Source organism: Chelonia mydas, chromosome 14, assembly GCF_015237465.2.
Source record: "Chelonia mydas isolate rCheMyd1 chromosome 14, rCheMyd1.pri.v2, whole genome shotgun sequence".
Taxonomy (NCBI): Eukaryota; Metazoa; Chordata; order Testudines; family Cheloniidae; genus Chelonia; species Chelonia mydas.
Genome location: NC_051254.2, coordinates 7,661,307 through 7,688,530, shown reverse-complemented (window position 1 = coordinate 7,688,530; position 27,224 = coordinate 7,661,307). Strand labels below are relative to the sequence as shown.

At 45.7% G+C, this 27,224-nt stretch overlaps 1 protein-coding gene across 4 annotated transcripts in view; it reads right to left on the bottom strand.

Annotated features, from left to right (window-relative positions):
* Window positions 1–26,488, bottom strand: part of CACNG5 (calcium voltage-gated channel auxiliary subunit gamma 5) — a 29,626-nt gene extending 3,138 nt beyond the window's left edge. Inside the window, exons 1-6 of one of the 4 annotated variants that reach the window (XM_043528489.1) lie at window positions 26,265–26,439; window positions 21,543–21,625; window positions 4,805–5,040; window positions 3,292–3,378; window positions 2,284–2,424; window positions 855–1,000 (exon numbers count right to left, since the gene is read on the bottom strand). In XM_043528489.1, coding sequence (XP_043384424.1) covers window positions 855–1,000; window positions 2,284–2,424; window positions 3,292–3,378; window positions 4,805–5,012 — 582 coding nt within the window. In that variant the 5' untranslated portion in view covers window positions 5,013–5,040; window positions 21,543–21,625; window positions 26,265–26,439. Of the gene's footprint in view, window positions 1–854; window positions 1,001–2,283; window positions 2,425–3,291; window positions 3,379–4,804; window positions 5,041–21,542; window positions 21,626–24,131; window positions 24,626–25,129; window positions 25,283–26,264 lie in introns of those variants that run through there. The other 3 variants (XM_043528488.1, XM_007055088.3, XM_043528490.1) reach the window with 3 other exon arrangements.
* Window positions 26,489–27,224: the final 736 nt, after the last annotated feature.

Below are 27,224 nucleotides of genomic sequence, written 5' to 3'. Positions count from 1 at the left end.
GGAGTGCTCCACCCCACCCCCACCGGCATGGCCTCTCACGCACAGTGCCTCACAAGGGGGTGCCATCTTTAAGAGTGTGCCGCCCTGCCCCCGCCGGCGTGACTTTGCTTTTAAAAATGGAGTCCCCTGTTCAATACCGGATAAAACCATGTCCAGGTTTGCCAGGACCAGACAGGGAACAAACCATCCAAAAAGAGGACAAACCAGTTCAAATGGCCTCCCGACTTGGGTAAGTCACTTCTGCCTCTGCTTCCCCATCTGTAATATGGGGATAACAATACACCTGTCATCAAGGTGCTCCTGCTTCTCCTGATTCAACCTACTTTGACCACTGGCATTCAGGGTTTGCACTGGTTGGCAGGAGACACAGGCTCAGTTGACAGCACCAGGATCGGCCCATTTGTCAGTCATTCCATATAGATGTCTATTAACGATTAGGGGCTCCTAAAGAGTCCTAAGGAGTCCCACCACACTCCTCCTTTTCATAACAACCAATTCCTGATGGTTTGGCCCAACAATCAATATTTTAACTCCTGAGAACAGACCATGTTTCTAAGGTTATGTCTATATGGACTACAGGGGTGTGAACAGCAGTGAGCATGAAAGTGCTGCACTGTAACTCCCCCGTGTGGACACTGGGCGTGAATAAAAGATTCCTACTTTGCATTAATGGAGTCCTGTCTGAAGAGGACTATGTTAATGTGGACTAGGAACCTTTTAGTTAACATCCACCCTGGGGAGTTACAGTGCAGCCCTTTGGTGCACACTGCTAGTCATATCTCTGCAGTTCAAGTTGTGGGGCAATATAGATGTGTCCTTATAGGCACTCCAGAAAGCTCACAACTGACAAGTACCTCTGTGAGAAGGAAAGAGATAGCAGAGAAGGCAAATGACCATCCGTATTTATAACTGAAGTAAGTCTCCGAGTCCTTGGTCTGGTTCAGCATCTCGTCGTTAATGCTGGATATGTACAGCACCAGCCCCACAACCAGAGATAAACCTGGGAAGGGAGAATGACAGAAGGAAACGTTCTTCAGTAAAGACACAAAGCAGCTCACGGGGGTTCTTCCTTTAGAAGAAAATTTGAAATATGTAGGTTGCATTTTAAAAAATTGGGGAAACAGGCTTCTCCCCCATTGAACAGATCAACGCATTTATGTCATTTTAGTCAAACCATTACGTTCTTAAGCTAGACTCTTCTGAACTACAAGTGATCCGTGTACGAAAATGCTTTAAAGCTCAGCTGTCACAGCTGCATGTTTAACACTCCTCTAATGCGATGAATAAAACAGTCACTTGTCTCATGTAGAAAGATCCCAGCTGACTATTTTAAAGTTTCAAACATCCTCTGTGGCTGACTTACCGTAAGAAATAAGGGGCCTTGGTTGTTTAAAAAGAGTCCAATCTTATGGGAGTGATAAATTGTGGATGCAAACTCCTACCTCTCATTATACCACTGCAGTCCCAAAGTAGGCTGTTAAAGGGCTACCATTTATATACTGCACCGAATAGACTTGGAGACAAAAGGTAAGAGCCCCCTAAGTTACCGAAACAAGAAGATAAAATCTGTTCTGGAGAATGCTGAAAACTACAAAAAAGAAAATCCTCTCACCACGGCTTTTTCCCCCACAGGCCTCAAGAATGACAAGTAAAACAAGGAAAGATGGATTTATCAGAACTACGGAAAATCGTTTTTGAGTTAAGTATTTTTTTCACCATTATTCCCAGATGTATCTTATGAGATGTAAATATTAATATTGATGTTCTTAGGCTCAATACGTCTGGAATTCCGGAGGTTGAGGCTAATATATGGTGCCAGGCTAAGAGACTGCATGGTATCATACCACAGATCAGGTGAAGCGGTCATAATTAAAGCTGGTTGGGAATTTTTGTTTCCCTATGAAAATTTTCACATCAAGCGCTTGATGAAAGCCCAAGCATTTTTGATGGAAAAGGTAATTTTTCACAAAATTTCCATTTTGTTGGAAAGCCATTTTTCATTAAAAAAAGGGGGGGAGGGGTTGATGACAATTTTGTGACCAGGTCTAGCCATAATGTGCCACCTCACCATTGATTGCAATGAGGAGTTCTGCTTAAAAAGACTATGGCACAACATAGCCCAAAGTAAGGATTTAACACAGCGTTACTGCAGCTTACAGATCTGTGGGTTTATATGGCTATTCTTTCCCTCCTCCCTCCCCCCTGAAGTACAAGGGCCTTCAGAGGAAACGAAGGCAGATGAGACAGCAAGTGCAATGTTAAGATCATTCCAATAAAACTCACCAGACAGAATGAAGAAGATTCCCGATACAAAGGCCAGGATGGTTCTGTGAGGCCGAATGTGTCCAATATTACTCAGTATAAACCCGATGAACATGAAAAAGAGGCTGACCAAAGGGAAAGGAGTAGCAGAACGAATCATCTCTGGTTGTAAAAGGGGGAGGAAAAATGAGAACAGGGTTAGGCCCTCCTGTATAACACCAGACCTGGGCTAGATTGACCAGGCCAGTTCCTTTACATCTCCAATTTGTTGCATTCTGTAGATCTCTCTTTTTCCTTTCCTGTTCTCTCTGAGTCTCATGTGCGTGCTGGCACCCACCCCCAAACCAACACACCCAACTTTCTTTGATAAGCAGTTGACTGAAGGTGCAATTATGCCTGGCTGAGAATACATCTGTTAATGTTTGTATTCCGAGTGGTTTCCACCTGAAGCATTAAAAATGCACATCAATCTTTTGTGATAGCATCACAAGTCTTTTCACGAAACACTTGGATTTATTATCGCAAAAATGTACCAAGCATGGTTAAGGTTCACACTTGGAAGTGGCAAAAACAAAACATAGGACTTTACAGGGAGAGCTGTGACATTCCATCCTTAACTCATCCCACCCCACAGGGGATTTAAATCAGCGTGCAATGCCGCAGTCTGTACGTGCTGTATTTGTACCAGCTCTTGTCACCAGGTGGGGAGAGAATGTAAACTCATCTATTCCAAAAAAAGCCACCGGCCTTGACCATTCCAGCAACAGGATGCAGAGCCTGGCTTGTAGCCACTGTCAGTGTCCCAGCATAAGGGGGAGACATAATCAGACACTTCTCAACATGTCTGGCATTTCACCAAGTAAAAGTGTAGTTGTACATAAGCACCCAGCTGTACGTTAAGTTACAATACAGCACGAACAGGGAATCAGAAGCCTCCCCGAGTTCTGAAGTAATTCCTAGTAACCCGTTGTTACTTTAACAGGCTGTAAAGAATGAATGATACAACAAAAAAGTGAATAAACTACCTACTTAGAACATTGATTGTCGATTCAGACGTCAGCTGGACGTTCATGGGCATGACGTATTCTATAGTAAAACACCGGCCACGCTCCTCACCTGCATGGAGAAGAGTCTGTTTCATGCTTGTCATTTAATTAAAATGTTTTCTTTACTAGAAGGGGTTGGTTTTTTTAAATGAATTTCAGTGCATGCAAAATAAACTTGGTTTTTTTGTGCTCTTTGAGTCATAACTGTTAGTGTGTGGTGCTGAAGAAGGATGCCTGCTAGTTACCGTATCCTTGAGGGACTGGCTTTTTAAAATGTCGCTGGCAAAAGAGTAATAGCTAAGGGAGTACTGTGAGCTGGTTTTATGTATCAGACACGTTAGATCTACAAATACTAAAATTCGCATTGTGCTGGTCATTCGGAACATTTATTGGAGGGCAGTGGAAATGGAAAAACAACAAAGCTCAAGGTATGGGAAGTACATGATAACATTACTTGGTGAAAACAAACTGGGCAGGTGGCTGGAGTACGACAGTGCGTTTTCAAACAATCTGCACATAAACAGCTGTTCCTGAATAGGAGAAAGCTCTGAAAGCTAATTGGCAATGTGGGGGGATTTTGACAGACCATGCAAGTTAGCTAGAGAGGGCTTGGCTTAGGATGCCTTCTGATGAGGCAAACAAAGGTTTAACATTTGATACAAAACACACGATCAATCAAAATGGTTGGTCTGGTGGGTAAAAAGCACAGAAATGTGAATTGGGACATCTGGATGACCCCTAGCTCTACCACTGGCTTGGTCCCCTTAGGAAAATTATTTGGGTTATGCTGGCTTTGCAACCCTCCTCAAGAACTGCGGGGGGAGGAGAGGGAGGGGGAATTACACTGGTGATAATTATTCTTCGCCTTTCTAAAGCACCTGACACCTCCGCATAGCAAACCATTTTACTGTATAAACAAAAAGAGCAGGACTGTGACCTCATACCACATGCAAGGGAGAACTCTCAGCTTCCCTACGCAGACTACTTGCATCACAGGTCACTGCACTGGGGGGAGAGGGAAGCAACCTCCATGGGGCTGCTACTCCCCACTATACAGGTGGCCAGAAAGTGGGTGGGCAGGAGCAAGGAACAATGGACCCTCGATTTAGCCCCTCCATTCCACATCCAGTAGCCGGTTACTTCCCGCTGGAGTATGGGGAGAACCAGGGAGAGAACTGTGACTCAGAGTAATTCCTTCCCTGCTGCGCTCCTGAGTGGCACAGCTCTGCCCACCATTCATTCAAGGCAGACTGTAAAGTTACAATTGATGCGTAAGGAATTATACCACCTAAAACCCCCTGTGCAACTGGAGAAACAGAGGCAAAGAAGCGGTTAAGTGGCTTGCCCAAGGTTTGTGCAGAACATCTGCAGCAAAGACAGGAAAAGGCAACTAAAATCCCTGGCTCCCGGCCCACTGCTTTACTAGGCAAAGCTTCCTCATTGACGACGATGTGAAAATCACAAGAGTAAACAGTTCTTTGTACAAAGCACCGTACCTGCCAAAAAGCAGACCCTCCAGAGACCAGAGTGCAGCGACATTTTGATTTCGGTGGTCTGATTGTGGGGCAGGATGATTCCCTCCTCCAGGTAAAGCCAGTAGTCGGTGCTCACAGCAATTCCTAAGAGCCCCAAACCACATACCGCAAACACACTGCTGAGCAGAGTCAGAGCCTTCCTGCCGCACGCGCTCATTCCAAAAAGCATCAGGGTTCCAGACGGCAATAAGGAATAGCTGGAGGGGAGAAAAGATGGCGTGATTAGCAGGGGCTGTAGCGCAGCCAATCTGTTTCCAACGTCGCTTTCTTTAGGGTCTGTAAGTGACAAGAAGCTTTGCCCACCCCTTTTGTGCTTATTTAGGTCAAGCTGAAATAAACCATTAAAAAAAAAAATCACAAACTCCCCAGACAGACAGAGCATTTGAACCAAATGCTACCCGACTGTCACACAGTTTTACCCCCCAAACGTTCATGGACTTGCTGAGCACACTGCCCCTGGGATGTACACATCCAGCTCTAGGGACGTACACACACACACACTAAGGGGTTGCTATTATTTGTCAGTGGTGTTACTGAGTTGCCTACATGCTAAAACCAAAATTGGGGCCCCATCTAATTATCTATCTTAGGTACTTCTGTGGCCGAGGACCTCACAATCTTTATCCTCCCAACTCTCCGGTGAGGGTAGGTAAGTGTTTTTAAGCTACAGATACACAGTAAGACACATTCCCTGTCCCAGAGATCTTGCAATCTAAAGTCCAAATCCTGCAGAGCTTTACACACATGCTCATATTTAGGAGTTGGAATTAATACCATAGAAGTCCATGGGACTATGCACAATGTGTAAAGTGAAGCATAGGTGTAAGTCTTCACAGATCAAGGCCTAAATAATACCTTACATTTATCTAGAGCCTTTCATCCACAAAGATCCCAAACACATTACAAACCCATGCACACTTGAGAACCACTATGATCTGCACTTAGCAACTTACACACTGAGCCATTCTTCTGTGTGAATTTTTGTCTCTCCACTCCCGTGAGAAATGATTTGCCATCGGGGGCTAGATTGAATTCTCATATTAACAACAGTTCATTATTTTACTAAATGCACTGTGGACCACACACTAAATGACATTCGCTAGATAAATGAATGAAGTATATTGTGCAATGCATTAGCCTCACTTTATTTACCTTTTTATTGTGTTTGTTCGCTTACTCGCTAATTTGCAGAATTCAGTCGTTCTCAGTTGGCCTTCCAGATGACATTACAAATTGACAAGATTTTACCAAAGCTCATCATTTTATTTATTAAAGTTTTACCAAAGGCTCTTAAGCAAAGTAAGCAGTCATGGGATAAGAGGAAAGGTCCTCCCATGGATCAATCCCTGGTTAAAAGGCAGGAAACAAGGGGTAGGAATACATGGTCAGTTTTCACAGTGGAGAGGTAGTGCGTGCCCCCCAAGGATCTGTACTGGGACTAGTGCTGTTCAACATATTCGTAAATGATCTGGAAAAGGGGGTAAATAGTGAGGTGGCAAAGTTTGCAGATGATACAAAATTCTCCAAGACAGTCAAGTTCAAAGCAGACTGTGAAGCATTACAAAGGGATCTCACAAAACTGGCTGACTGGGCAACAAAACGGCAAATGAAATTCATATGTTAATAAATGTAAAGTAATGCACATTGGAAAGCATAATCCCAACTATACATATAAAATGATGGGGTCTAAATTAGCGGTTACCACTCAAGAAAGAGATCTCGGAGTCATTGTGGATAATTCTCTGAAAACATCCACTCATGTTAAGTAGGAGTCAAAAAAAGCTATCAGAATGTTAGGAACCATTAGGAAAGGGATCGATAAGAAGACAGAAAATATCATAATGCCACTATATAAATCCACAGTATGCCCACACCTTCAGTAAAGCATGCAGTTCTGGTCGCCCCCTCTCAGAAAAGATATATTAGAACTGGAAAAGGTACAGAGAAGGGCAACAAAAATGATTAGGGGTATGCAACAACTTCCATGTGTGGAGAGATTGAAAAGATTGGGACTGTTCATCTTGGAAAAGAGACGACTAAGACGGGATATGATAGAGGTCTACAAAATCATGAATGGGGTGGAGAAAGTGAATAAGGAAGTGTTATTTACCCTTTCGCATAACACAAGAAACAGGGGGGGTCACCCAATGAAATTAATAGGCAGCAGGTTTAAAACAAACCAAAGCAAGTACTTCTTCACACAACACACAGTCAACCTGTGAAAGTGATTGCCAGAGGATGTTGTGAAGGCCAAAAGTATAACTAGGTTCAAAAAAGAATTAGATAATGGAGGATAATGGAGGATAGGTCCATCAATGACTATTAGCCAAGATGGTCAGGGGTGCAATCCCATGCTCTGGGTGCCCCTAAGCCTCTGACTGCCAGATGTTGGGACTGGACAACAGGGCATGGATCATTCAAAAAATTTCCCTGTTCCGTTTATTCCCTCTGAAGCCCCGGGCATGGGCCACCGTTGGAAGACAGAATGCTGGGCTAGATGGACCACAGGTCTGACCTAGTATGGTCATTCTTATGTTCTCAAAAGTTCACTGCTCCCTGATAAAGCACTAAGGGCTCTGTGCCACAGGGCTAAAGCACAACTAAAACAGAAGAAAAGCTGCAGCAAATGACAGGTTAGAGAAATGAGAAGCAATGAAGGTTTTGCTAAAGAGATTGTAGCTTGGTGGTGGGAATCAGGTAGCTAGATCTGTTTACTGCTTTTACAAAGACACAATATGAGCCTTTCCCAAGTGTGTTTGGTTCTTACTGAGCACTACAGAAAACAAGAGAAACAAACAAAAATTCCCTCTTGACAACAAACCAACCAAATTTAACACAGGAGCAGAAGGCAAGATCTTCCTTGTCCTACTTTTAAAATTGCACATGCACTGTTCAAGCTATGTAAAGCTTCAAACAATAAAATGGTAGCTGATTGAATCCAAACAGAACACAGTGTTTAATTAAAGTGTACATTGCAAGGTGACAAGGAAGGCAGAAAACTCCTAAATAAACAGAAGAGACAATTTCATATCAATTGCTGGAAGCATTTCCAAAATACTGAGTGGATAACTAATCAAAAATATGGGATAGCTTGGTCTTGTGCCTCTTAGGGCTGTTCTGAGCATTAGCTTGCACTGAAGTAACTGAATTGTTTTTCATTTCACACCTTTTGTTATTTTGGGGCAAGTCAGTGTGTGAACACACTCAGTTTGGAATAAGCACACTTGAAGTAGGATTTTTTAAGGTGTTTTTTTTTATTATTATTAAACTTCCTTGTTGAAATGAAGAAAGGACCAAGAGATTGAAGCAGGAAGCCTGGGAATCAGGAGTCCTGGGTTCCTTTTCCTGCTCTGAGAATGGGGTTTAGTGGCATGAGCAGAGGAATGTGGGGGCATGGGAGTCAGGAGGACCCCGCAGTTCTGTTCGTGCCCTGGCTCTTTAAGATGGATAAATTAATACTTACCTACAGTAACTCACAGGGGGACCTGTAAGTCTTCACAGTTTGCAAAGCACTTTGAGAACCTGCAAAGGAAGAGTGCTATCGCAGACTCATGATGATTACTGCCTGAGAAGCAGGTGACGATAAGTACTTCCTACCCCTGAATAATGATACAGTCCTTGTATGGGCAGAACAGCCAACAAGTTAAGCTTCTTCAGGCAGAGTACAATGGACTTTCCCTTTGAGAACAATCAAACACACACAGGCAATTAACCTCACCTACAATGTTTTGCACTTGTCTTTCCATTAGACCAGTGCTACCCAAAGTGGTGGTCCAGGGACCGGTGCCGGTCCACAAGCCATCAGCTGCCGGTCTGCGTGCACGCTGGGGAAAAAAAATTGCCGGTCCCCCACATCAGAAAGCTTGAGAAACACTGCTCTAGACCATACACAGAATTTCAAAATAAAAGATGAAAGCAGTTTTCCAGAGTGCAAGTGTTCTTTACACACCACTATGCTTCAAAAGAAAATACACGGTGAAGCGGCTCAAACTATTTAAAAGGACAGTACCCTATTCCTATACACTAAAACTAAGGGCAAAGGAGTTAACTGAATCTTGGGAAGAAATAGCCTTGGATTCTCGGAAATGCCTACCACAGTCATAACTATTTTCCTCCTCCAGGATCAGAGGATGCTACCAGCCACAAAGCAGTATTAAGGCGCTGGCTCTTTCTACACTGACATTAGATAGACGGCGCACATAAGGCGCGGACGTAAGCTACAAAAAGTGCTGTCACTTGAAGAATGTGGCCCAGCCAAGACCCTACCACAACACGGTATTACCCTTGCCTGTGGCTTTGATGAAGAGGTTTTTTAAATGGTTTTTTCAGCTCCTGGGAAATCCTGATGGTCAATATTTGCCAGTGGCGACGACGGGGTTCTACATTCTGTCAGCAACACCATAAAGATACAAAATAGAGATTGCTTCTTTCATTCAAACATCGGGAGCTATCAAGCCTGAAATTGTGTGCCCATTACTTGCCAGACGCCCACGCTGTAGAGCAGCATAGGAAACGACAGCCTTGACGTCGACTATACCCCTACAGAGAACATCAGCAGCGAGATACATGGTGTGTGTGTGCAGGAAAGCGAGGAACATTCCTCACTTTATCTGATGTATTAGTGGGCCAAAGCCAAGTAGGGATGGGTGGTTTTGGGGAAAAGAGGAGACTCTTGCTCCAAAGACATCTATAACCCTTTCATTTAATCACCTCTACCCTGTTCCTGCTGACCAAGCTCTTCTCTGTGGCTTGAGAGCCAAAATAATTTAATAACGGAGGAAAAAAAAAAAAAGATTTTGCCCCTTTGAGAATATTTCCCCGTCCCTTAAGGAACTGTTGTGATCAGAAAAGTGACTGTGCAAATATGGCACCTTCCTGTTCGACAGTTCTACTCCCTGGGTCCACATTGAGTCACATTTTCTGACAACAGTGTCTAAAAGAAAAGAGTTTACTGTTTTACACTCCTGTTAATGCTTCTCAGCCAAAACAACGATGGGAGCTGGATTCTATTCCTGGTTCACGTATCATCAACAGGACTGTCAACAAAGGGCCTGACAATACAGTGAGTTAGCACCTGGCAAGCTGGGGTGTAAATCTGCATTGCTGTAGCATGCCGCACACTAACTGTCCATGTAGAACCTATCTCTGTGCTCCGCCCTCTTGCCGTTTGAAACAGCAGTGCGCACAGCACATGAGGAAACTTTCAGCGTACAACAGCACGGTCCACAAGGACCGTTCGTGCACAGCATGCGACAGCCGTGTGGATTTACACCCAGCTTGCCGCGCGCTAACTCGCCATATCGACGTGTCCCGAGAAGCGATGAGCACCTTAAAGTCCATGGAGGCTAATCAGAAGTGAATTTTTAATGTAGTGCAGGGAATTACAAAATTGTTCTTTCTGATCCCTTGTCCAGGACCAGTGCTTGGGAAAATATACTGGTCTGGCAGAATTCGTACTGGTTTACTGGTGCATTTCTAGCACTGACTTGAGAGGTCAGACTTCAAAAGCCTGCCATTCTGATTGCTGCTAATCTTTCATCTCCCTCACTTCAATTCTCATGTGGTTTTAACAGCTGATCTCTGAGGACTTGTGTAAGACACTGTGAGGGAGAGAATGGACCTCAGCCAGAGCCATCTGTCTCCCCAGCACCTCCCTGGACCCAGGACTGAGCAAGGGAGTCCCCCCCCACACACTCTGGGAGCACTAGAGAAGCCACCCAGACACTCCAGCCATCAGGGGCAGAAGCTGCAGGAGCCCTTTGCCCCCTTGGAGAACTTTCTGCAGTTCTGACCGGACTCTCTGCCCTGTGCTGATCAGCTGTTTGCCCCAACCCTCCCCTTCTACCTCACCCACAGGCTCTTCACCTCAGCATCACCCCTCTTACCTTCCCTTCCTTTTAGCCCAGCTCCTCCCAAACGCACTAAAGAAAAAAAGATAGATAGATTGAGGCATTAACAGGACATTTGCCACCTTCACATTGTTCGCTCTGCCCCTTCCCCCACCCTGTGCCCATCTTTCTGTTTAAGCTCTTTGGGTCAGGGATAGGTTGTTTTTTTTGTTCTGTCTTAGGTACAGCTCCTAGTACAATGGGCTCTGAGGTGCTACAGTAATACAATATTAATATTGTTGTTATGCCTTGTGAATCAGCAGGGGCTTGGAAGAGGGAGATTCTTCAAAGCTACAAACGGGAGATAGGTTTGACTTTCAGTAGGAATTGGGCAGTTGTCCTTTCTGCCTTTGAAAATCTCACTCTAAATGAATCCATTGTGCCACTGAAAAAAGGAGATTGTCGGCTTTCCAATGAAATCACGTGAAGAATTAATTTTTAATGCTGGTGATTTGCGAGATCCCAGTCCTTAGAACTGTCCCTGCTTCTTCAGTCTCACTACACTCTTTTGGTACCAGTCCAGGGAAGAATACAGAAAGTCTGGAATGTAATCTGCAGTCCGAATGCTTTCCCTCCTGGTTTATACATATAACATTCAAATGATAATTGTGCATGTACCTCTCCATGACAGACCCCTTCAGAAACCTTTGAAACTAACACTGGTGTCATTACAAATGCCATTCATCCAAGCTCACGAGTGACTTACTTGAAATTCTCACCCATTTCTCCAAGATCTCAGATATAAAATATTCTGGACCTGATCTCTGAACCCAATTCTCCGTGGCAGCAGGGGAGAGACCAGAGCAAGAGCAAGAGCAACCACCATTGTCTATGTAACTGGGTTGTGAAAAATAAATAAGTCTGTATTTCAACTGGCTGATCAACACTGACCATGGCAATAGATCCAAGCTTTAAAGCCCTCAAGTGCCAATGGCAAAGGACCCTCCTTTCAACCCCAGGTCTCGGCTGAAAGAGCAAAGTGAAATCAAGCGAAGTTGGCAGCTATTAGTGCCGAAGCCACTTGCTAGAATGCAGTTTCCGATTTACTGCTATTTGCGGCAAAGTGAAGCACTGAGAAAGTCATCTCCGCTGACAAGAGAAAATGTTTCATTTATGGACACACACTGGGATGCAGCAGGACAAATGTGGTGGCCTGGCTGTGTGATTTCAAAAGCATAGTGCAAGGGCCAGGCAGGGAAAGCAGAAGAGAATCGAGGCTATAAGGTAAATGCACGTACACGCACACACAGCACGTTAGATTTAGGAGAGGAACTAAAGCAAAAGCAGAGATTAAGGAGAAAATAAAGAGGAACGAATAGAGCACAGTGAAAAGAGGACGGTGAAACCCACTGAGTGAGCTTTCAAGTGCACGAAGAACAGTAAGGAAGTAGGTAGCAGCCAGCAAGTTCAGAAAGAGAGCAAGAAAGGGTAAGGAAGCAACTGACTTGAAAGACCAACTCCCCACTAAGCTGTAGCAAAGCTTTTTCACTGGACTAAAAATAAAGGGCTTCAAGAAGCAAGATGTATAGGTAGGGGCATTGCCAGCAGATCGAGGGACGTGATCGTTCCCTTCTATTCGACATTGGTGAGGCCTCATCTGGAGTACTGTGTCCAGTTTTGGGCCCCACACTACAAGAAGGATGTGGAAAAATTGGAAAGAGTCCAGCGGAGGGCAACAAAAATGAATAGGGGACTGGAACACATGACTTATGAGGAGAGGCTAAGGGAACTGGGGATGTTTAGTCTACGGAAGAGAAGAATGAGGGGGGGATTTGATAGCTGCTTTCAACTACCTGAAAGGGGGTTCCAAAGAGGATGGCTCTAGGCTGTTCTCAGTGGTAGCTGATGACAGAACAAGGAGTAATGGTCTCAAGTTGCAGTGGGGGAGGTTTAGGTTGGATATTAGGAAAAACTTTTTCACTAGGAGGGTGGTGAAACACTGGAATGTGTTACCTAGGGAGGTGGTGGAATCTCCTTCCTTAGATATTTTTAAGGTCAGGCTTGACAAAGCCCTGGCTGGGACGATTTAGTTGGGGATTGGTCCTGCTTTGAGCAGGGGGTTGGACCAGATGACCTCCTGAGGTCCCTTCCAACCCTGATATTCTATGATTCTAAGGTCTCCTCCTCAGGATATGATGTAGCCCGTACAAGAGGTCAAGGATAAACAGGTAAAGGGAGAACGGATCTTTCCAAACTTAACTTTGCAAAGTTGCAGAGAGTCTGAGTAATTAGGACTGGGCCTCCAAACTCGATGGAAGCACTGTCCCAGTTTGTCCCACTGCTTTAAGACAATTAGCAAGGATACCACTGGACACAGCACAATGCCAGACAGACTCATGGTCAGGCAAATCCTCACCACCTCAATGCAGACCCAGACAGGATGGTGCTACAAGGGAGCAGGCACAGCCAGGGATTGCCTTGTATCACGTCTTACTCCAGATCTTAGCTTACAGCCAAGTGGAAAGCACAAAGGTCAACTGACCTACATGAAGATACTCTGAGCCCACTCCCCACTGAGAGAAGGGAGGTTTAATCCTTGTAGGCAGCAGAACAGTCCAGGAGCCTCATCCTCCTGGAGACCTTGCATGCAGCTACCCAGACAGTTCTAGTCTCTGTTGGGCTGGGTTTTCAAGAGATCTCAGCTCCAGTTAGACACCCAAATAAGAGCCAGGTTTTCAAAGATACGCAGCACCCAGAAACTCTCATTGTGACACCCAGAACCCTGAGTGCTTTTAAAGATCTGGCTCAGCGTGTCCTACCAAGATGGCTTTTCAGTTCTTTGGTCCTGTCCCAGCAAATAAAATAGACTCTTAAGCAGGGAGCCAATTTCTTACCTGTTATCAGGGAGATTTTCAAAGACACAGATAGGAGTTAGGGGCCCAGCTCCCACTGACATCCAGTGGGTGCGAGCACTTTACTGCCCTTTGTACCTTTGAAAATCTCCCCCTGCTTCTCTCCAGTGCTTCAAGCAGTGCTGACTGGTGGAAAAGCCATGCTTGCCCATCACTCTGAACCAGCAATGTGACAAGACTGTATATGTCTGCATCAGTCTACAAACTCCATTCTGGTGGGTGAACGTCCCGTTTTGATTGACAAACTGCTGTGCCTTCACTTTGACAACTTATAGGTGCAGAACCAAAGTTCAGGAAGGGTAAGCAACATTCCCAAGGTCACACAGGGCGTCTCTGGCAGAGGCAGGCACTGAACCCAGGTTTTCCGATTCCTAGTCCAGCACCCTAACCAGAAGGCTCTTTTACCTCTTCAGCTTCTGCAGTGAAGTGACTACAAGGCCCAACCTCATTCACAACACACCATACAATGGCTATGACTGGCTTCCAATGGCCCTAGCAATTTCTAAATAACGTGTGTGTGTGTGACAGGACAATAGCTTGCACAGACGCCATTTTAGGTCATGTGCATGTATTCAAGACCTCATTTACACATTAGTTGCTAGATCAAAATATAACCCTGGAAAGCTCATATTTAACATACCCTGCCTACTCTCAGCAAGCAGAACCACCACATTTTGAAGGTCAGCAAAACTCAGGGTCCAGGGGATCAGCCAAGGTGGCAAGTTTCACAGCCTAGGACCCTCCACAAGAAATGCCTTTGTGTCTGGCTCGCAAGAGTTCAAATTTGCAGGAGCAGCCAGCAGAAGTGCAGCTGTTGGGACAGAGCTGTTGGGAAAAGTAGCCTCTTGGGTAAGGAGGTCCCAGACCATATGAGGCTTCATGGTCTCAGTTGTCTATGTCAAAATGATTAAAATGAGAAACATAAAGGGCTGAGAAAAACAGAGAAACTGAAAGGGAGGTGGAGGCTGTCTGTCCATGTTACAGTGAGACTCTGATCTAGTGGTTTGATAGAAAAGATTTGAACAAATTGATTCTTCAAAAGAAAAGCGGGATCTAAAGTTCTCCCTGATCTCTGAATACTTCCTATTAATGCAAAGTTTAGTTACATAAACTCTTAATTATTAACAACAGATGTCACTTTTCTTTTGGTAGCCCTTTCACGCCATGCAGTCAGCGCCCAGGCATACAAAAGCCTGTATACAATATTCATCTACCTGTGTACTACTTTGTAAATTCCCGAGTAACGGCACCATTCAAAAATCCAGACCCTAATACTCTCAGCTCTGGATCCAAGATTTACAAAGGAGGAATATTCATCACCCCGTTTAAGTCTGCAGATAAACCTGAACGGAGAAGAATCAATTGTGAATTTCACTCTAGGCTGCAGAATTCTCATTGCTCTGCGTTACTGATTATGATACGTGTCCACTGACCTCTGTTCATGGCACTATATCATACTGGCAGTTCTTTCCCCTTTATATTCTAAATGCTCACAGTTTAGTAATCCAAACAAACTAGCAATCCTATTTTGCCTTCAGCGTTTTGTGTTAACCCACACTTGCATGTGTCTGCCTCAAATGGAGGCTTTAAAGAATTTTAATACAGAGACACTGAAAGCAGTACACTCTAGCTGAATGTACAGTAGTTCAGTGGAAGGTGGGAAGGAGCGGGTGGTTTAGAAGACTGGTAATTGGACACGTCACCTTCGCATCAAGGCCAGTTCTGATTTAACCTCAGAGTGAATGAAATTACCATAACTGTACTGACTTCTTATTTGCTTCCAGGTGCAATTTAAGATGTTGCTGACCTACAGAGCACAGAATGGTTTGAGCCCTGGCTCAGTGAGAGATCCCCTGTTTCCTTATGCACCAGATAAAGTCAGTTATGGTGCCTATGGTACTTATATGGCCTTTGTGATAATGTGGAATTGCTATATATTAATCTATGGCTATTGATGGGCAATAATTTTATGATGTGTCCTGATCAGTGAGGTAAAGTTAATGTATAACTATGGTGGGTTATTAGAATTGTCTGTAGGACTGTGTTGACCTAACTTAATGGGGGCGGGGTAGGGAGGTGGGGGGAAAGCAAACAAGAAGACCACAGAGTAGGTCTAGATAAGACTACCCAAGCACAGGCCTGAAAGACGCCGAGGCAAGCTGTTAGTTTCAAGTATCCTGTCTCTGACAAAGTTGTAAACCTTGTTTTGCCAGATCAAAGGAATAACAAACAGTTAAAATTGTCTTGATTTCTGCAAAGGGGGACACTAACAATTATATTTTAAGGCGGAAAAAACTAACAGTAAAAAAATGGCAAAGGATAAGCAAGAATAGCAAGAATTGACTAGGACTGACTGCAAATGCGAATCAATAGCACAAGCATACACCAAAGGCCATCTTCTGTTTTCATTTAAGGCAATGCGAGTTTTGGAACGGACTTCCATGGGAGAAGGATTTAACTCTGAAGGGTGTGTAACATATCAGGGCTTGACCTGTTTCCACTGAATTCAATGGCAAAATTCCCATCATTTTGAGTTGTTTTCCTAGAGAAATAATACTGTTAATACAAGAAAAGAGATACCAACATCCCAGAAAGATGAAGGCAATAAAAATCCCATGAGACTAAATCAACATAAATGGAAGCAGATTGCCCTAGTGGATAGCACACTGGACTAGGCACCAGGAGACCAGGGCTCTATTCCCAGCTCTGCCACTGACTTGTTGTGTAACCTTTGCTAAGTCACTTCACCTTTCTGTGCCTGTCCCCTCCTACCCTTTGACTTGTTTATTTAGACTGTAAGCACTTTGGGGCAAGGATTGTGTCTCACTCTGTGTCTATATAGCACCCATCTCAGAGGATGCATTTAAGACAAACGCTTGCCAGGCATTATTACTTTACTAGTGTCATCTGGAGGTTTAAGATGTGCAAATCATCATTCATGCCACTGGAGATCGAGATCCATCCTCAGTCTCACAAATTTACTGACAAATTTAAGGCACGTCTTGTATTTAAAGAGAAAGACGAAATCTCCTCCTTTCATAACTTTTCCAGCAGGGTAGTAAAATGCATTGTGACAGATTAAAAACCTGGACATCTTTTCTGTATCCAGACATATAAGATAGTTTTAAAGAAGTTTTAGTTTGAACTAGAAGTGAAAAAAAAATCACGCATGCTCGTACGGTGCCAACCATCTTAGCCCTGTATGAACCATGAATTAGACATTAAGCCACGAAATTTCTCTGTGCTACAAAGTTTTACCCACATAGGCTAAGAATAACTCCTTGGTAAAGGATATTAATTACAGAAGGCACAGAGAGAAGGATTCTCCGTGCTCCAGGATTATTCTGATTTGTAGCAAATGCATTGGTAGGTAAGTAGAGGATTAGGCTCTCGACCAACATTTCCCCTTTCTGCCCTTTTCTTTGAGTGCTTGATGCAGCTAGGGAGCTACAGACAGAGCTACAGTGACATGACAGCTGGAGTTAAAGTAAGCAAAAGTGGGGGTGGTGGGAACAACCCCAAGAGCCAAATTAGAAATTCCACCTCACTCCTCTCTCGAGTTCTTACATTCCAGGCAGCACACACAAGTAAAGACGCCTGTGTAGCAGGGGTTTTAAAACAGGGCAGCTTATGATTAATAGACAGGGTTCTCCCCACACTATGGGGAGCTCCTGCTTGGGAACATTGATGTGGATTACATTTTGCAAAGTGGGCCTCCCTTTCCATGTGACAAGTGAAAGCAAGCAAGATGAGCCTGAAAAGAAATCCCCAGAGCACCATCTCCATCTCTGAGCAGTGATCGCTGCAGACAATGCATTGTGGAGCTTGTGTGTGTGCAGAGAGGGACTCAGAGACCTAGCCAGCCTGCCTTATTAAAGACAATTGCTACCACAGAGCAGCACCCTGCAGATGCTGCTGTTAGTAGTCAGCCCAACAGCAAATTACATCCCCTTTCGCCACTCAGAAACCAGCCCTGCCACAAACCCACTGAGCATGGAAACGGTATCCTAATTAAACCAGAGACTGACTTCGGTATACACACTTCAGACAAGCAGCTTAGCAACTCATGGGCAATAGCCATCTACACTAAAATCAACTAGCCAAGAACAACCTTTGTTTCCTTACGGTTTTCTAAAGCAGTTGGGTATGGGGCCACTCAGATTGCAATAGAATATAGCCCTAAAAACCCAGCCTTAACATTATCCTGATTATGACAGGGGTCTAGACTCATCATTTGGTGAGGATTCCTCCCTCTCGTTTTGCTTCATGTCCCCAATTAACTTTCCCTGGAACGCATCCTAATTGCCATCATCGGTTATCCAGTCTGAGTGCGATTTTGAAGCATAGACAGACAAATGGACCACGGCTCTTTTGATGTATTCAAACTCTGTGCTTCCTATGACTTCAGCAAGATTCATTACAATCTCCTGGGCTGAATTGCTAATGTCTCAGGAGACACAATAGGAAAATCCTTGCACAAATGCAGAGGAGTCTGTTGCCATTCCCAACACATCTACAATTTTATACCCTAAAACTTAACCTCCCACACCCACTTCCCCTCTTTGTGCTCCTTCCCCATTCTTCTCTGTTTTACCTATTTATACAGTAAGCTCTTTGCAGCAGGGACCATCTATACTGTGCCTAACACAATGGAGCCTCAATCTTGGTGCCGGTCTTTACCTGCGACCCTGATGCAAGTAATGAATGATTAAAACAGGGAGTGGACTTTGGAAATTTTCACATCCCCCAGAATACACAGCACCATCTGCAATAGAGGGACAGGGCCTTTGTCCACCCTTCCCTCCAGACCCAAAGGGACCTGCACAGGATAACAAGCTGTGTCCCCCGCCCTCCCTTGAATCTTCCACCTGGAGAACAGCAGCAGCATCCAAGAGGAGTTTGCAGGCAACAGCCAGCACTGGTTATAGAGGAGGGTGCAGGGTGTGAGTTAAGGCCTTCCAGCCCCCTGCATTGGCTGCAGAGGGACCCAACCAGGACCCCAAGCCCCAGTATCCCTCCCTCCAGATGAGGAGCAGCAGAAGAGCCTCTGCAGCCTCCTGACAGCATCTTTCATTCAGCTCTGAAACTTGAACATAGAGCATCTTTTCCTTATTTGCTCGATTGCCACTGGTTGTTCCCTCTTCACCCTGCCCCCTATCCGTGCCCTCTTCAGCTTTCCAGCCTCACTCCCCTTCTACACTGTGCCTTCTATCCCCCTCTCTTTTCCCACACCCCTTCCCACCATCACCCTCCCTTGTGTCAGTCCCAACAAGTGCCACCCCAAAGCAAACAAAAACCAAAGAAACCCTAACGTTAAGTTTGCATAACAAAAATAAACCCATTTTTTAAAAAAGCAAACCCTCGACGGCTAGCTCTAGCATACCGTGTGCCGGTCACCACCCAGACCTTTGCTCTCTGTGCTTGGAAAACACCGAGAGCATTTTGGGCACTACCTGAATGTCAAGATTTCAGAAGAACCCTGCCCGTTCGGGGTCATTAATCTTCAGGCAAATGGCTGTAGAGAGAGGAGGGGACCCAAGCTGATCAGAAACTGTGGGGCTGAACTAGCACAAACAAATCATTCCAGCCCAGTGAGAAGCGAAGACAAATCTGTTCCCATCCTTCGGCCGGTCGGTTGGCACACAAGGGCTGACCTCATTCACACGCCCGGCAGACACTTCGGCAAAAGGAGCGACGAGAGCATTTGGCAAGCCTGACGTTTTCTTGCTCCTTTCCTGCAGCGCCTGGTATGAACATGCCTTCTTCGGGCATCACACCGAGAAATCTTGCTCCTACCCCTACTCTCCATTTTTCTTCCTCTGGCCAGTTAAATCCCACTTGTGCTGATGAATTTCCCACCTCCTCCTCTGGCCTGCTAAGTGCAAATCCTTGACGGAAGGATACTTTCCCATCTTGTGCTTTTCGTTCTGAATGCTCCTCCCAGATCCCAGCGCTACAGCTACTAGACAGCATGACCCTCTGTATAAGCACTTCCATGCCATGCAGGTGGATTGCAACGTGGTTCACTGCTAGCCAACTGGCATACACAACATGCTCACCTCCCTTCCCCCTGCTTGCCAAAGACGGGAGAATCCTGACCTGAGGTCACACTCCTCTCCTCTACAGCAACATATTATTCCATCAGCTGAGTCCCAATGCTAAACCCTCAGGAAATCAATGCCTAACTAGTTTCTGGTGAATCCACTATGTAAAACTTCAGGCCAACCCAATACAACAAGGACACAATTTGGCACAAGTACTTTTGTGATCTCTGTAACTGGGGGAAAGCACTCATTAAAGAAGATGCTTTTCACACTGAGCTGAAGGCCATTTGGAGAAGAATGTTTAATATTGCACCATTAGCTTTTGCTATGGATGTCATCTCCCGCTGTTTCCTAACTAGCAGGTGTGCAGGGGAAAACTAAGATTGCAACATAATAATATTGGAACATCTGGTCACCCTAAGCCTATGTCTTATTTGTGTGGGTTATGAAAAGATTCTTAATATTTATTCTATTTTAGTCAATTCTGTGGCAAAAAGTATTACTATATACATGTGTAGACAGTAGTCTGTTGATACATTGCAAATTCTACGGTAGGTCAATAAGTTATTTCCCTTCTTTATCTTACATTCCAAAGTTGAAGCTGAAGCTGCAAGTTTCCTGGTATGGACTGTGCCAGATGGGGATTCATTCAGCTCAATGAATATATTCAACAGCTACAGTAAAGCTACAAGGAATTGGAGAAATAAACACATAAAAACTTGTCTGATTCCTGGCCATCAAGCAGAACAGCTGTGTATCAAGCGCCGGCAGATAAAGGGAAAGGCTCGGGAACCTGCTCATTCTTATTCTGCATGTTTAACAATCCCAGAAAGCCCCCAGAGCCAAGCCTTGCTCATGCAAATATTCTCACTCAAGTCAATGGAGAGATGTGCATGAGAAAGATGGGTGGGATTTCTTCCAGAGGGCATTTACACTGCTAAAGGAGCTCTAACGGGCTATGACCAGCCGTGGTGCCAACCCAGGATGTGTCTACATTTAAAAGGATGCAGCAGCACAGTATAGCACAGCTGCTTCAGTATAGACACTCACTCCAGCAAAGGGCCAGGTTCTCCCATCACTGTAGCTAATCCACCTCCCCGAGAGGCCACAGCAGTCTACACCAGGGGTTCAAGGTTGGCTTAGCTGGGTCTCTCAGGAGCGTGGATTTTTCACACCCCTGAGAGATGTAGATACGTCGATGTCACTTTCCAGTGCAGACCAGCCCCCAGTGCAGAGGTTTCTATCCCATGCCCCACTATTGGTATAAGGAGTGGTGGCTGAAGGGAAGGGAATGCAACCAAGGCTCCCTTCTGACCAGCAGATCCTTCACTACCATATCAGCTCCTTGGTGGAATTGGCAGCGGATTATTGTTATTACTTATTATTTGTATTATTGTTGTTCCTAGGAGTCCCTGTCATGTATCAGGACCACATTGTGCTAGGCACTGCACAAACAGAACAAAAAAGACTGTTCCTGCCCCAAAGATGAAAGTAAGAGCAGTCATTAGTAAAAAGCAACTTTCTCATCCTCTTCCTCAACTACAGTCTGTACCCTTTGCCTGCTGCGTAGGTTATGGGCCTGGAAACTATTCCATTATTCTCCTCACCTAGTTAGAGCACAGTTGACGTAGAAAGTGATTGTAGTGGACTTGATTTCAACATAAGTCACGATGCAACAGCAGGAAGCAGCCCCAGCCAAAAAACAACAGCACATTAGTTGTTAAAATTAAACCAAAATATGTTCTTTGTGAATTCAAAAGGAAAACATGGAAACAAAGGGCACTTCATCAGAAGAGGGCTAATATGTTAATATTCCTTCAGCAGGGCTTTCTTCGGAGTGTCAGATAATTCGCTCCCACGGTTACCCCTTACAAAGACATATAGCGACTTTAAAAAAAATTGGCTTTTAACACACCTGCCAAAATTGGGGGTACTTAGTTTCCTCACTGTGCTTTTTGATGGAAAGAACTGCTAAACACCTCTCAGGAAGGCACGGTGCTGGGGGGAATGAATGGTTAGCATTAGTGAGGGCAGCATCGTGGCAAACCAGACAAGAGCTACATACAAAGCAAACAAGTTCCCCGTTGCTGCTCACTGGAGAATGGTTCAATTGTATTTAGGTTAGAAAAAGGGGGTCTCCGCTGGGTCTGAAAAACGTGACGGCAAAAGATGCTAAAAATGTCAACCTTAAGGGGTTGAGAGTTTTCAAAATGTTGAACTAGTCAGCAGTCCTCTGAATGCAAAATCCCCCTCTGGCTAACTGACATGTTGGCTAAAATACCAGCTTTTATACCTCACAATACTTCCAGCGGATTTAAATAACCACTGTTTACAGAAGAGAAGACAGATTCCATGTCTCAGTTCAGTTGTTCATACAGCAACACATGGCCGAATATTTTTGTTCATACTTCATTTAACAAGCAGGTCAGGTATCACTTGGATTCACATGATCTTCTCCCGCTGCAGCGTGTGTTGTCTAGAACCCTCTCACTTTCCTGGGTACCATAGGGTTTTATATCCCATGGCACCTCACTTTTTCATATCAAGACTTCATTATTGCTGTGACTCGGTGTTAGCTCTGAGACAAGACAGAGGAGTTACTATCTTTTTTTGGACCAACTTCTGTTGGTGGAAGGTACAAGCTTTGAGGGTTAGTGTTGCTGGTTCTACAGCGATTAAATGAATCTGAAAGTTCTATTTTTCTCCCCAGTGGGCAAAGCCTCAGGAAAACAACCCAATACACACATACCCTTCCCATACAGACTTGGGAAGCATGGGCTGACTTTGTTGGAGTGATAGAACTGAGATTCTAAAGTCAAGGGGCCAAATCCCCAGCTGGCGTAGATTGTTGAGGCTCCGTTGACTGCAGTGGAGCTCAACAATTTACCTAAGTTGAGAATCTGGCGCAAAAGTTCTTAGTCAAGGAAACTCAGTATAAATGGCAAATTGTTTTGTTAGCAGAGTTGACCAATCACTTGACCAACTCCTATTTTCTTGTAATGACTTTACAAGCTTAACAAGTTGAAGCCAATAAGACTGGGACATAGAAAACGAAAGTGCAAATGAATGTCCTTACTTACAGAGAAAGGATGAGAAAAAACAAAAGCAGAGAGCTAAGAAACTCATTAACAGATTTAAAATTTAGTGGGGGAGTTTATTAACCGGCACATTCCAATAACTGAGCCACCAACACAAGTTGAACAAGTGAGGGAAGAGTTGTATAGTCCCAGGGATTTAACACTTCACTTGTCCTGCAGGAAGGAGCACACTTCTTTTTAAACAGAAACTCAGTGTTATTCAATGGTATTCATCCTGCAGGATCGATGGAATTCTACAGCTACAGGAGTTAAAGCTCCTAACCAGTCTAAATCACAAACGATCTCTTTTGGGATCAATCCTGCAGCCAAATTCTCACTGAAGACTAAGTGTTTAGTGTGATAAAAGGCTCTGGAACTTCTTTTTGATAGCGTTAAAACTAAAGGGAAAAAAGAAGTTACCAAGAAGAAGTAATTACAGCTGGATGGAAAAAACAAAACATAAAAACAACATGTACAGCTTCTGCGGCCGCTCTCTCTTATTTCATCACAAATCACCTCATTAACTAGAGCCCAGCATCTCATTTTGTTAAGAATTAAAAAGGACAACTCTGAGGCTTGGGAGGCACTTCAGTATTCTGGCCCTGTCTAGACTAGGTTAAAAGGGATGTTGTTAGAATGCATTAGCTAACGTATTCTGACACATTTGACAATTCAGTGTAGATAAGACCCCACACTGCTTGTTACTCATGTTAAACTGGTTGAGATTAAAAGTGGGGGAGAGCCTAACCTTTAACTTAAGCAGTTTAGCATTTGTTAAAGTCTACACAGCCCTGCTGGCACAAGACTTCTCAAACATGGCCTTGTCCACACACACAAGTCGTACCACTTTAACTATAATGGCATAGCTAACGTGGTACAACCCCTTAGTGCAGATGCAATTACACCAGTACAAAAGTGCGGATACGGGTGATTATTCCTCATATCAGAAGGGGAATAAATTATACCAATGTAAAGCATTTTTATACACATTGTCCACACGAGGGTATAAGTTAAAAAAAAAAAAATCACACACAGTTATACCAATACAAACACTGTGCATAGACCAGTTAGAACAAGCTACACCTCCTGTCTTTATACTTTAGGCCTGCTGAAAAGTATCAGCTAATGAGATAAGACTTCAATAGCCCTTATCCAATCATCACACCGCTTTCTCTCAGCATCACAGAGAATTTCCTCAAAATGAATTAATTCTCGAGATCATTTTTTCACCAAAACTAGTAGGAAATAAACAATTAGATCATGTAAGTGTTTGACTCTCATGGGCAGGTATAGGAGGCCCTAGGCTCACCTAAGATAAGCTTTGATATGCAGACCAACACTGCACCTCCCGGACAGCCCAAGAAATTATCTTAGATGAATGTCTTTAAGCTTTCTGGCTTTTACACCTGTAATAGAGCTGGACTCACCCAGCGGCGCCTCCCGCTGGTTGTCCTTGGGAATTAGCTCATCTGCCTCTGGAGCGCCCTCTGCCGTCTGGTGATCTGCCTTACCGCCGGCCCCAGTCCCTCCCAGGACCTGGTGCCTCCTCCCACTGGCAGTAAATCCCAACAATCTCTGAGGGTCTCCCCTCCCCGGGGAACCCCCACCCACTACTCCCACCTCGCCTCAGTCTTGGCTACTGCCAGTCATTGTTTAGCCCCACTCCCCAGGGCAGACTACAGTGTATCAGTCACTCATCACAGGCGAGGGGGTTTGCACCTGCTGCCTCTGTCTACCCATGGGCTGCCCCCTTGCAACCCAGTACCTAACAGGCCCTAATCTAGGCCTCACAGCCTGGGGGTTTCCAGGCCGGAGCTCCCCTTCTCCCCTGGCCTTTCCCCCTCAGCCCTGCTCCAATCTAGGTATTCCCTCAGGTCCCTGCAGCCAGGCCCTTCCCTCTCTGAACACAGAGAGAGACTCTGGCTAAGCTTCAGCCTAGCAGCCCCTTTATAGGCCCAGCTGCGGCCATTTCCCCAATCAGCCTAGCTTTTCTTGCCCTCAGCCCTGGCTCTCTCCAAGGGCTGGCTTTTAAGCCCCACAGGGCAGGAGCAGGTAACCACCCCGCTCCACATCAAATTAAGTAACGTAAATCACATACCATTGTGATTGCCCCTCCCCACCCCCCATTCATCTGACCTTCTTTGTTGCAGCCTGGCCCTACTTGATGCAATATTTTATAGCTGGGTGTTTTAAATACGAGCTCATGTCTGCCAATGAGAAGAAATGGCAATGCATTTGGTAGTTAGTAGACAATGGTTGGCCAACCAGTGGCGAACATGGCAATTAGCCTCTCATCAGCATGAGTCGTTAATGTCTATCAAAGCCACAGAAGAAACCTGATCTCAAAGGAGCGTTTTCCTGTAGGGACCCTGTACACTCTCGATATGTTCCAGCCGCCCGTGTTCTATAACGCTGCATTTGTTACCATCACACTGAAGCTGCCTGTTGTTGCAAGGTGCTGTTGCTGTTGTCTTGCCCACAGTGTTATATTTATACTGCTTCTTAACACCCTTCCTCCCCCATCGCTCTGTCCCTGATGCTGTGTCACATGCTAACACCTTCCCACTCATCAAACTGGCAGGGCTGGAATAGAGGGGGACAAAAGTGTTCCACCTGTTATAACACAGTGATTCATTCTCGGGTGGATTTGGTTTTCACAGTTAGCTGTGGTTCAGATGAAGTCTTATATCACATGGGCACATGGGGAGGGGAGGCAAAAAGGTGGCCTGCCATTACACCTCTGCATACTGGAGTAGTAGATACTGCAGATTGTGCCTCAACTTCCTTCATATGCCCCAGTTTTCCATCCCATCACAATCTGCATCTCTATCCTCTCTCCCCCCAGCTGTCCACTCCCCCGCCACACACACTTGTCCTGGCTCAGCTGCTCTGCGGGCACTGGGCAAAGGGCAGAGAAAGGGAAGTGGCTTTAGTGAGGCTTCCCCCAGTGCTCATGCTTCCCATCAGTCCGTTAAGAGTTTGCGCTTTCCCAGAAAGAGGAGGAGGAGGAGGAAAAGAAAAAGCACATTGTACAGGCGGAGCAGAATCCGCTTTCAGCCTGGACTCTGCTCACACCACAGAGCAAAGAGACGCTGCCCGGGATCATCAAGCCAAGGGAAATATTTCAAACACCGAGTCCCAAAATAACTGAACCTCAAGGATGGACTCAGAGTTCCCTCTCCATTCGTGATAAAGTGCCATTCTCCGCACTGCTGAGATCAAGAGGGCGAGGTCCCTCCAAAGACCCCTGTGCAGATGAGCATAGGGGACGTGGGCAGTATTTTCTTCCCAGGGTAGACCAGGATGCTCTCCCTTAAAACCCCATGTGCTGATCTCCAAATACCATGAGGCAGAGGGACCCCGTGCTTTGGATTTTCTGCCTGGGCTGGTGTGTGCATTTCAAACACCCCTCTGCCTTGAGGCAGTGAAATCTGCGTGTGCATGGGCGTTTGCACAATGGCCCTTTCCCCATCCCCTGCGCACACACGCACACACACACACACACAGAGCCAACCCCCCCCCCCCCCCGAGCTATTAAGAGAACGAAAAGCGGGTCTTACCTTTGGACTGCAGCAGGCGACCCCCACGATTCCCTCCCCCCCGCCTTGTGATCGGAGCTCCGCGGAACTTAACAAGGCTCCCGGCCCCTTCCCGCTGCCGCCGGCGAGGAGGCGGCGCTCAGACGCGGCAGCGCGGGGCCCGGGGATCGGCCCCTGGGCAAGCGGCGGCGCGTGTGAGCGCTGTGCAGCTCCAGCGCCGGGTTTTATCCTCCTTCCCCGGGGGTGGGGGCGCCGCCGCTGCAGGGGAGGGAGAGACCCAGCGGGGCTGGGAAGGGAGGAGAGAGGAATCACATGGTGGTAGGAGCGTGTACTTGCGGGGGGAGTCCCTGATCCCCACTGGTCATTCCCCCCCCCCCACACTCCTCCTCCTCCAGGGCTTCCCTCTGCTGGGGCCAGCCTCAGACAACTCACCCAGGTCAACTGGCTGCAGAAAAGTCGCCGAGGAGACATTTAGGGAGGGGGAGGCTGCGTGGAACCAGACAGCCCTTCCCTGGCTGGTGAGCTGAGTGCTTGGTCTGGCCCTTCCCTCTGCTCCCCTGAACCCACAGCGCAGAGCAGGGGACCAGATGGGCACGTTATCCCTTCTACGCATCCCAAGGGAATTAGGGGCCGAACTCCTGTGGGCTCCTTGGAAATCCCAGCCTGTACATGCTAGCTCCATCCAGCCCGAAAGACTTTCCCACCTGTTCACACAGGGACCACTTCTTGCATCACAGATGCAGCCACTTCTGGGGCAGAACCCTGCAGCTGTTGAACCGCCCATGAACACTCTGCAGCAGTTGGTGGCAGGCGTTTGTTTAGGGCAGCAAGAGATTCTCCCTTTGTAACCTAGGTGAGTGGTTTTTTCCCCCCCCCCTGCAAGTTTCAGAGCTGTTCGAGATATTTTGTAGAAGGCCAAATCTACACTTAAAAATTAGATCAATCGAGCTGCGTCACTCCGGACTGTGAAAAAGTTTTCAC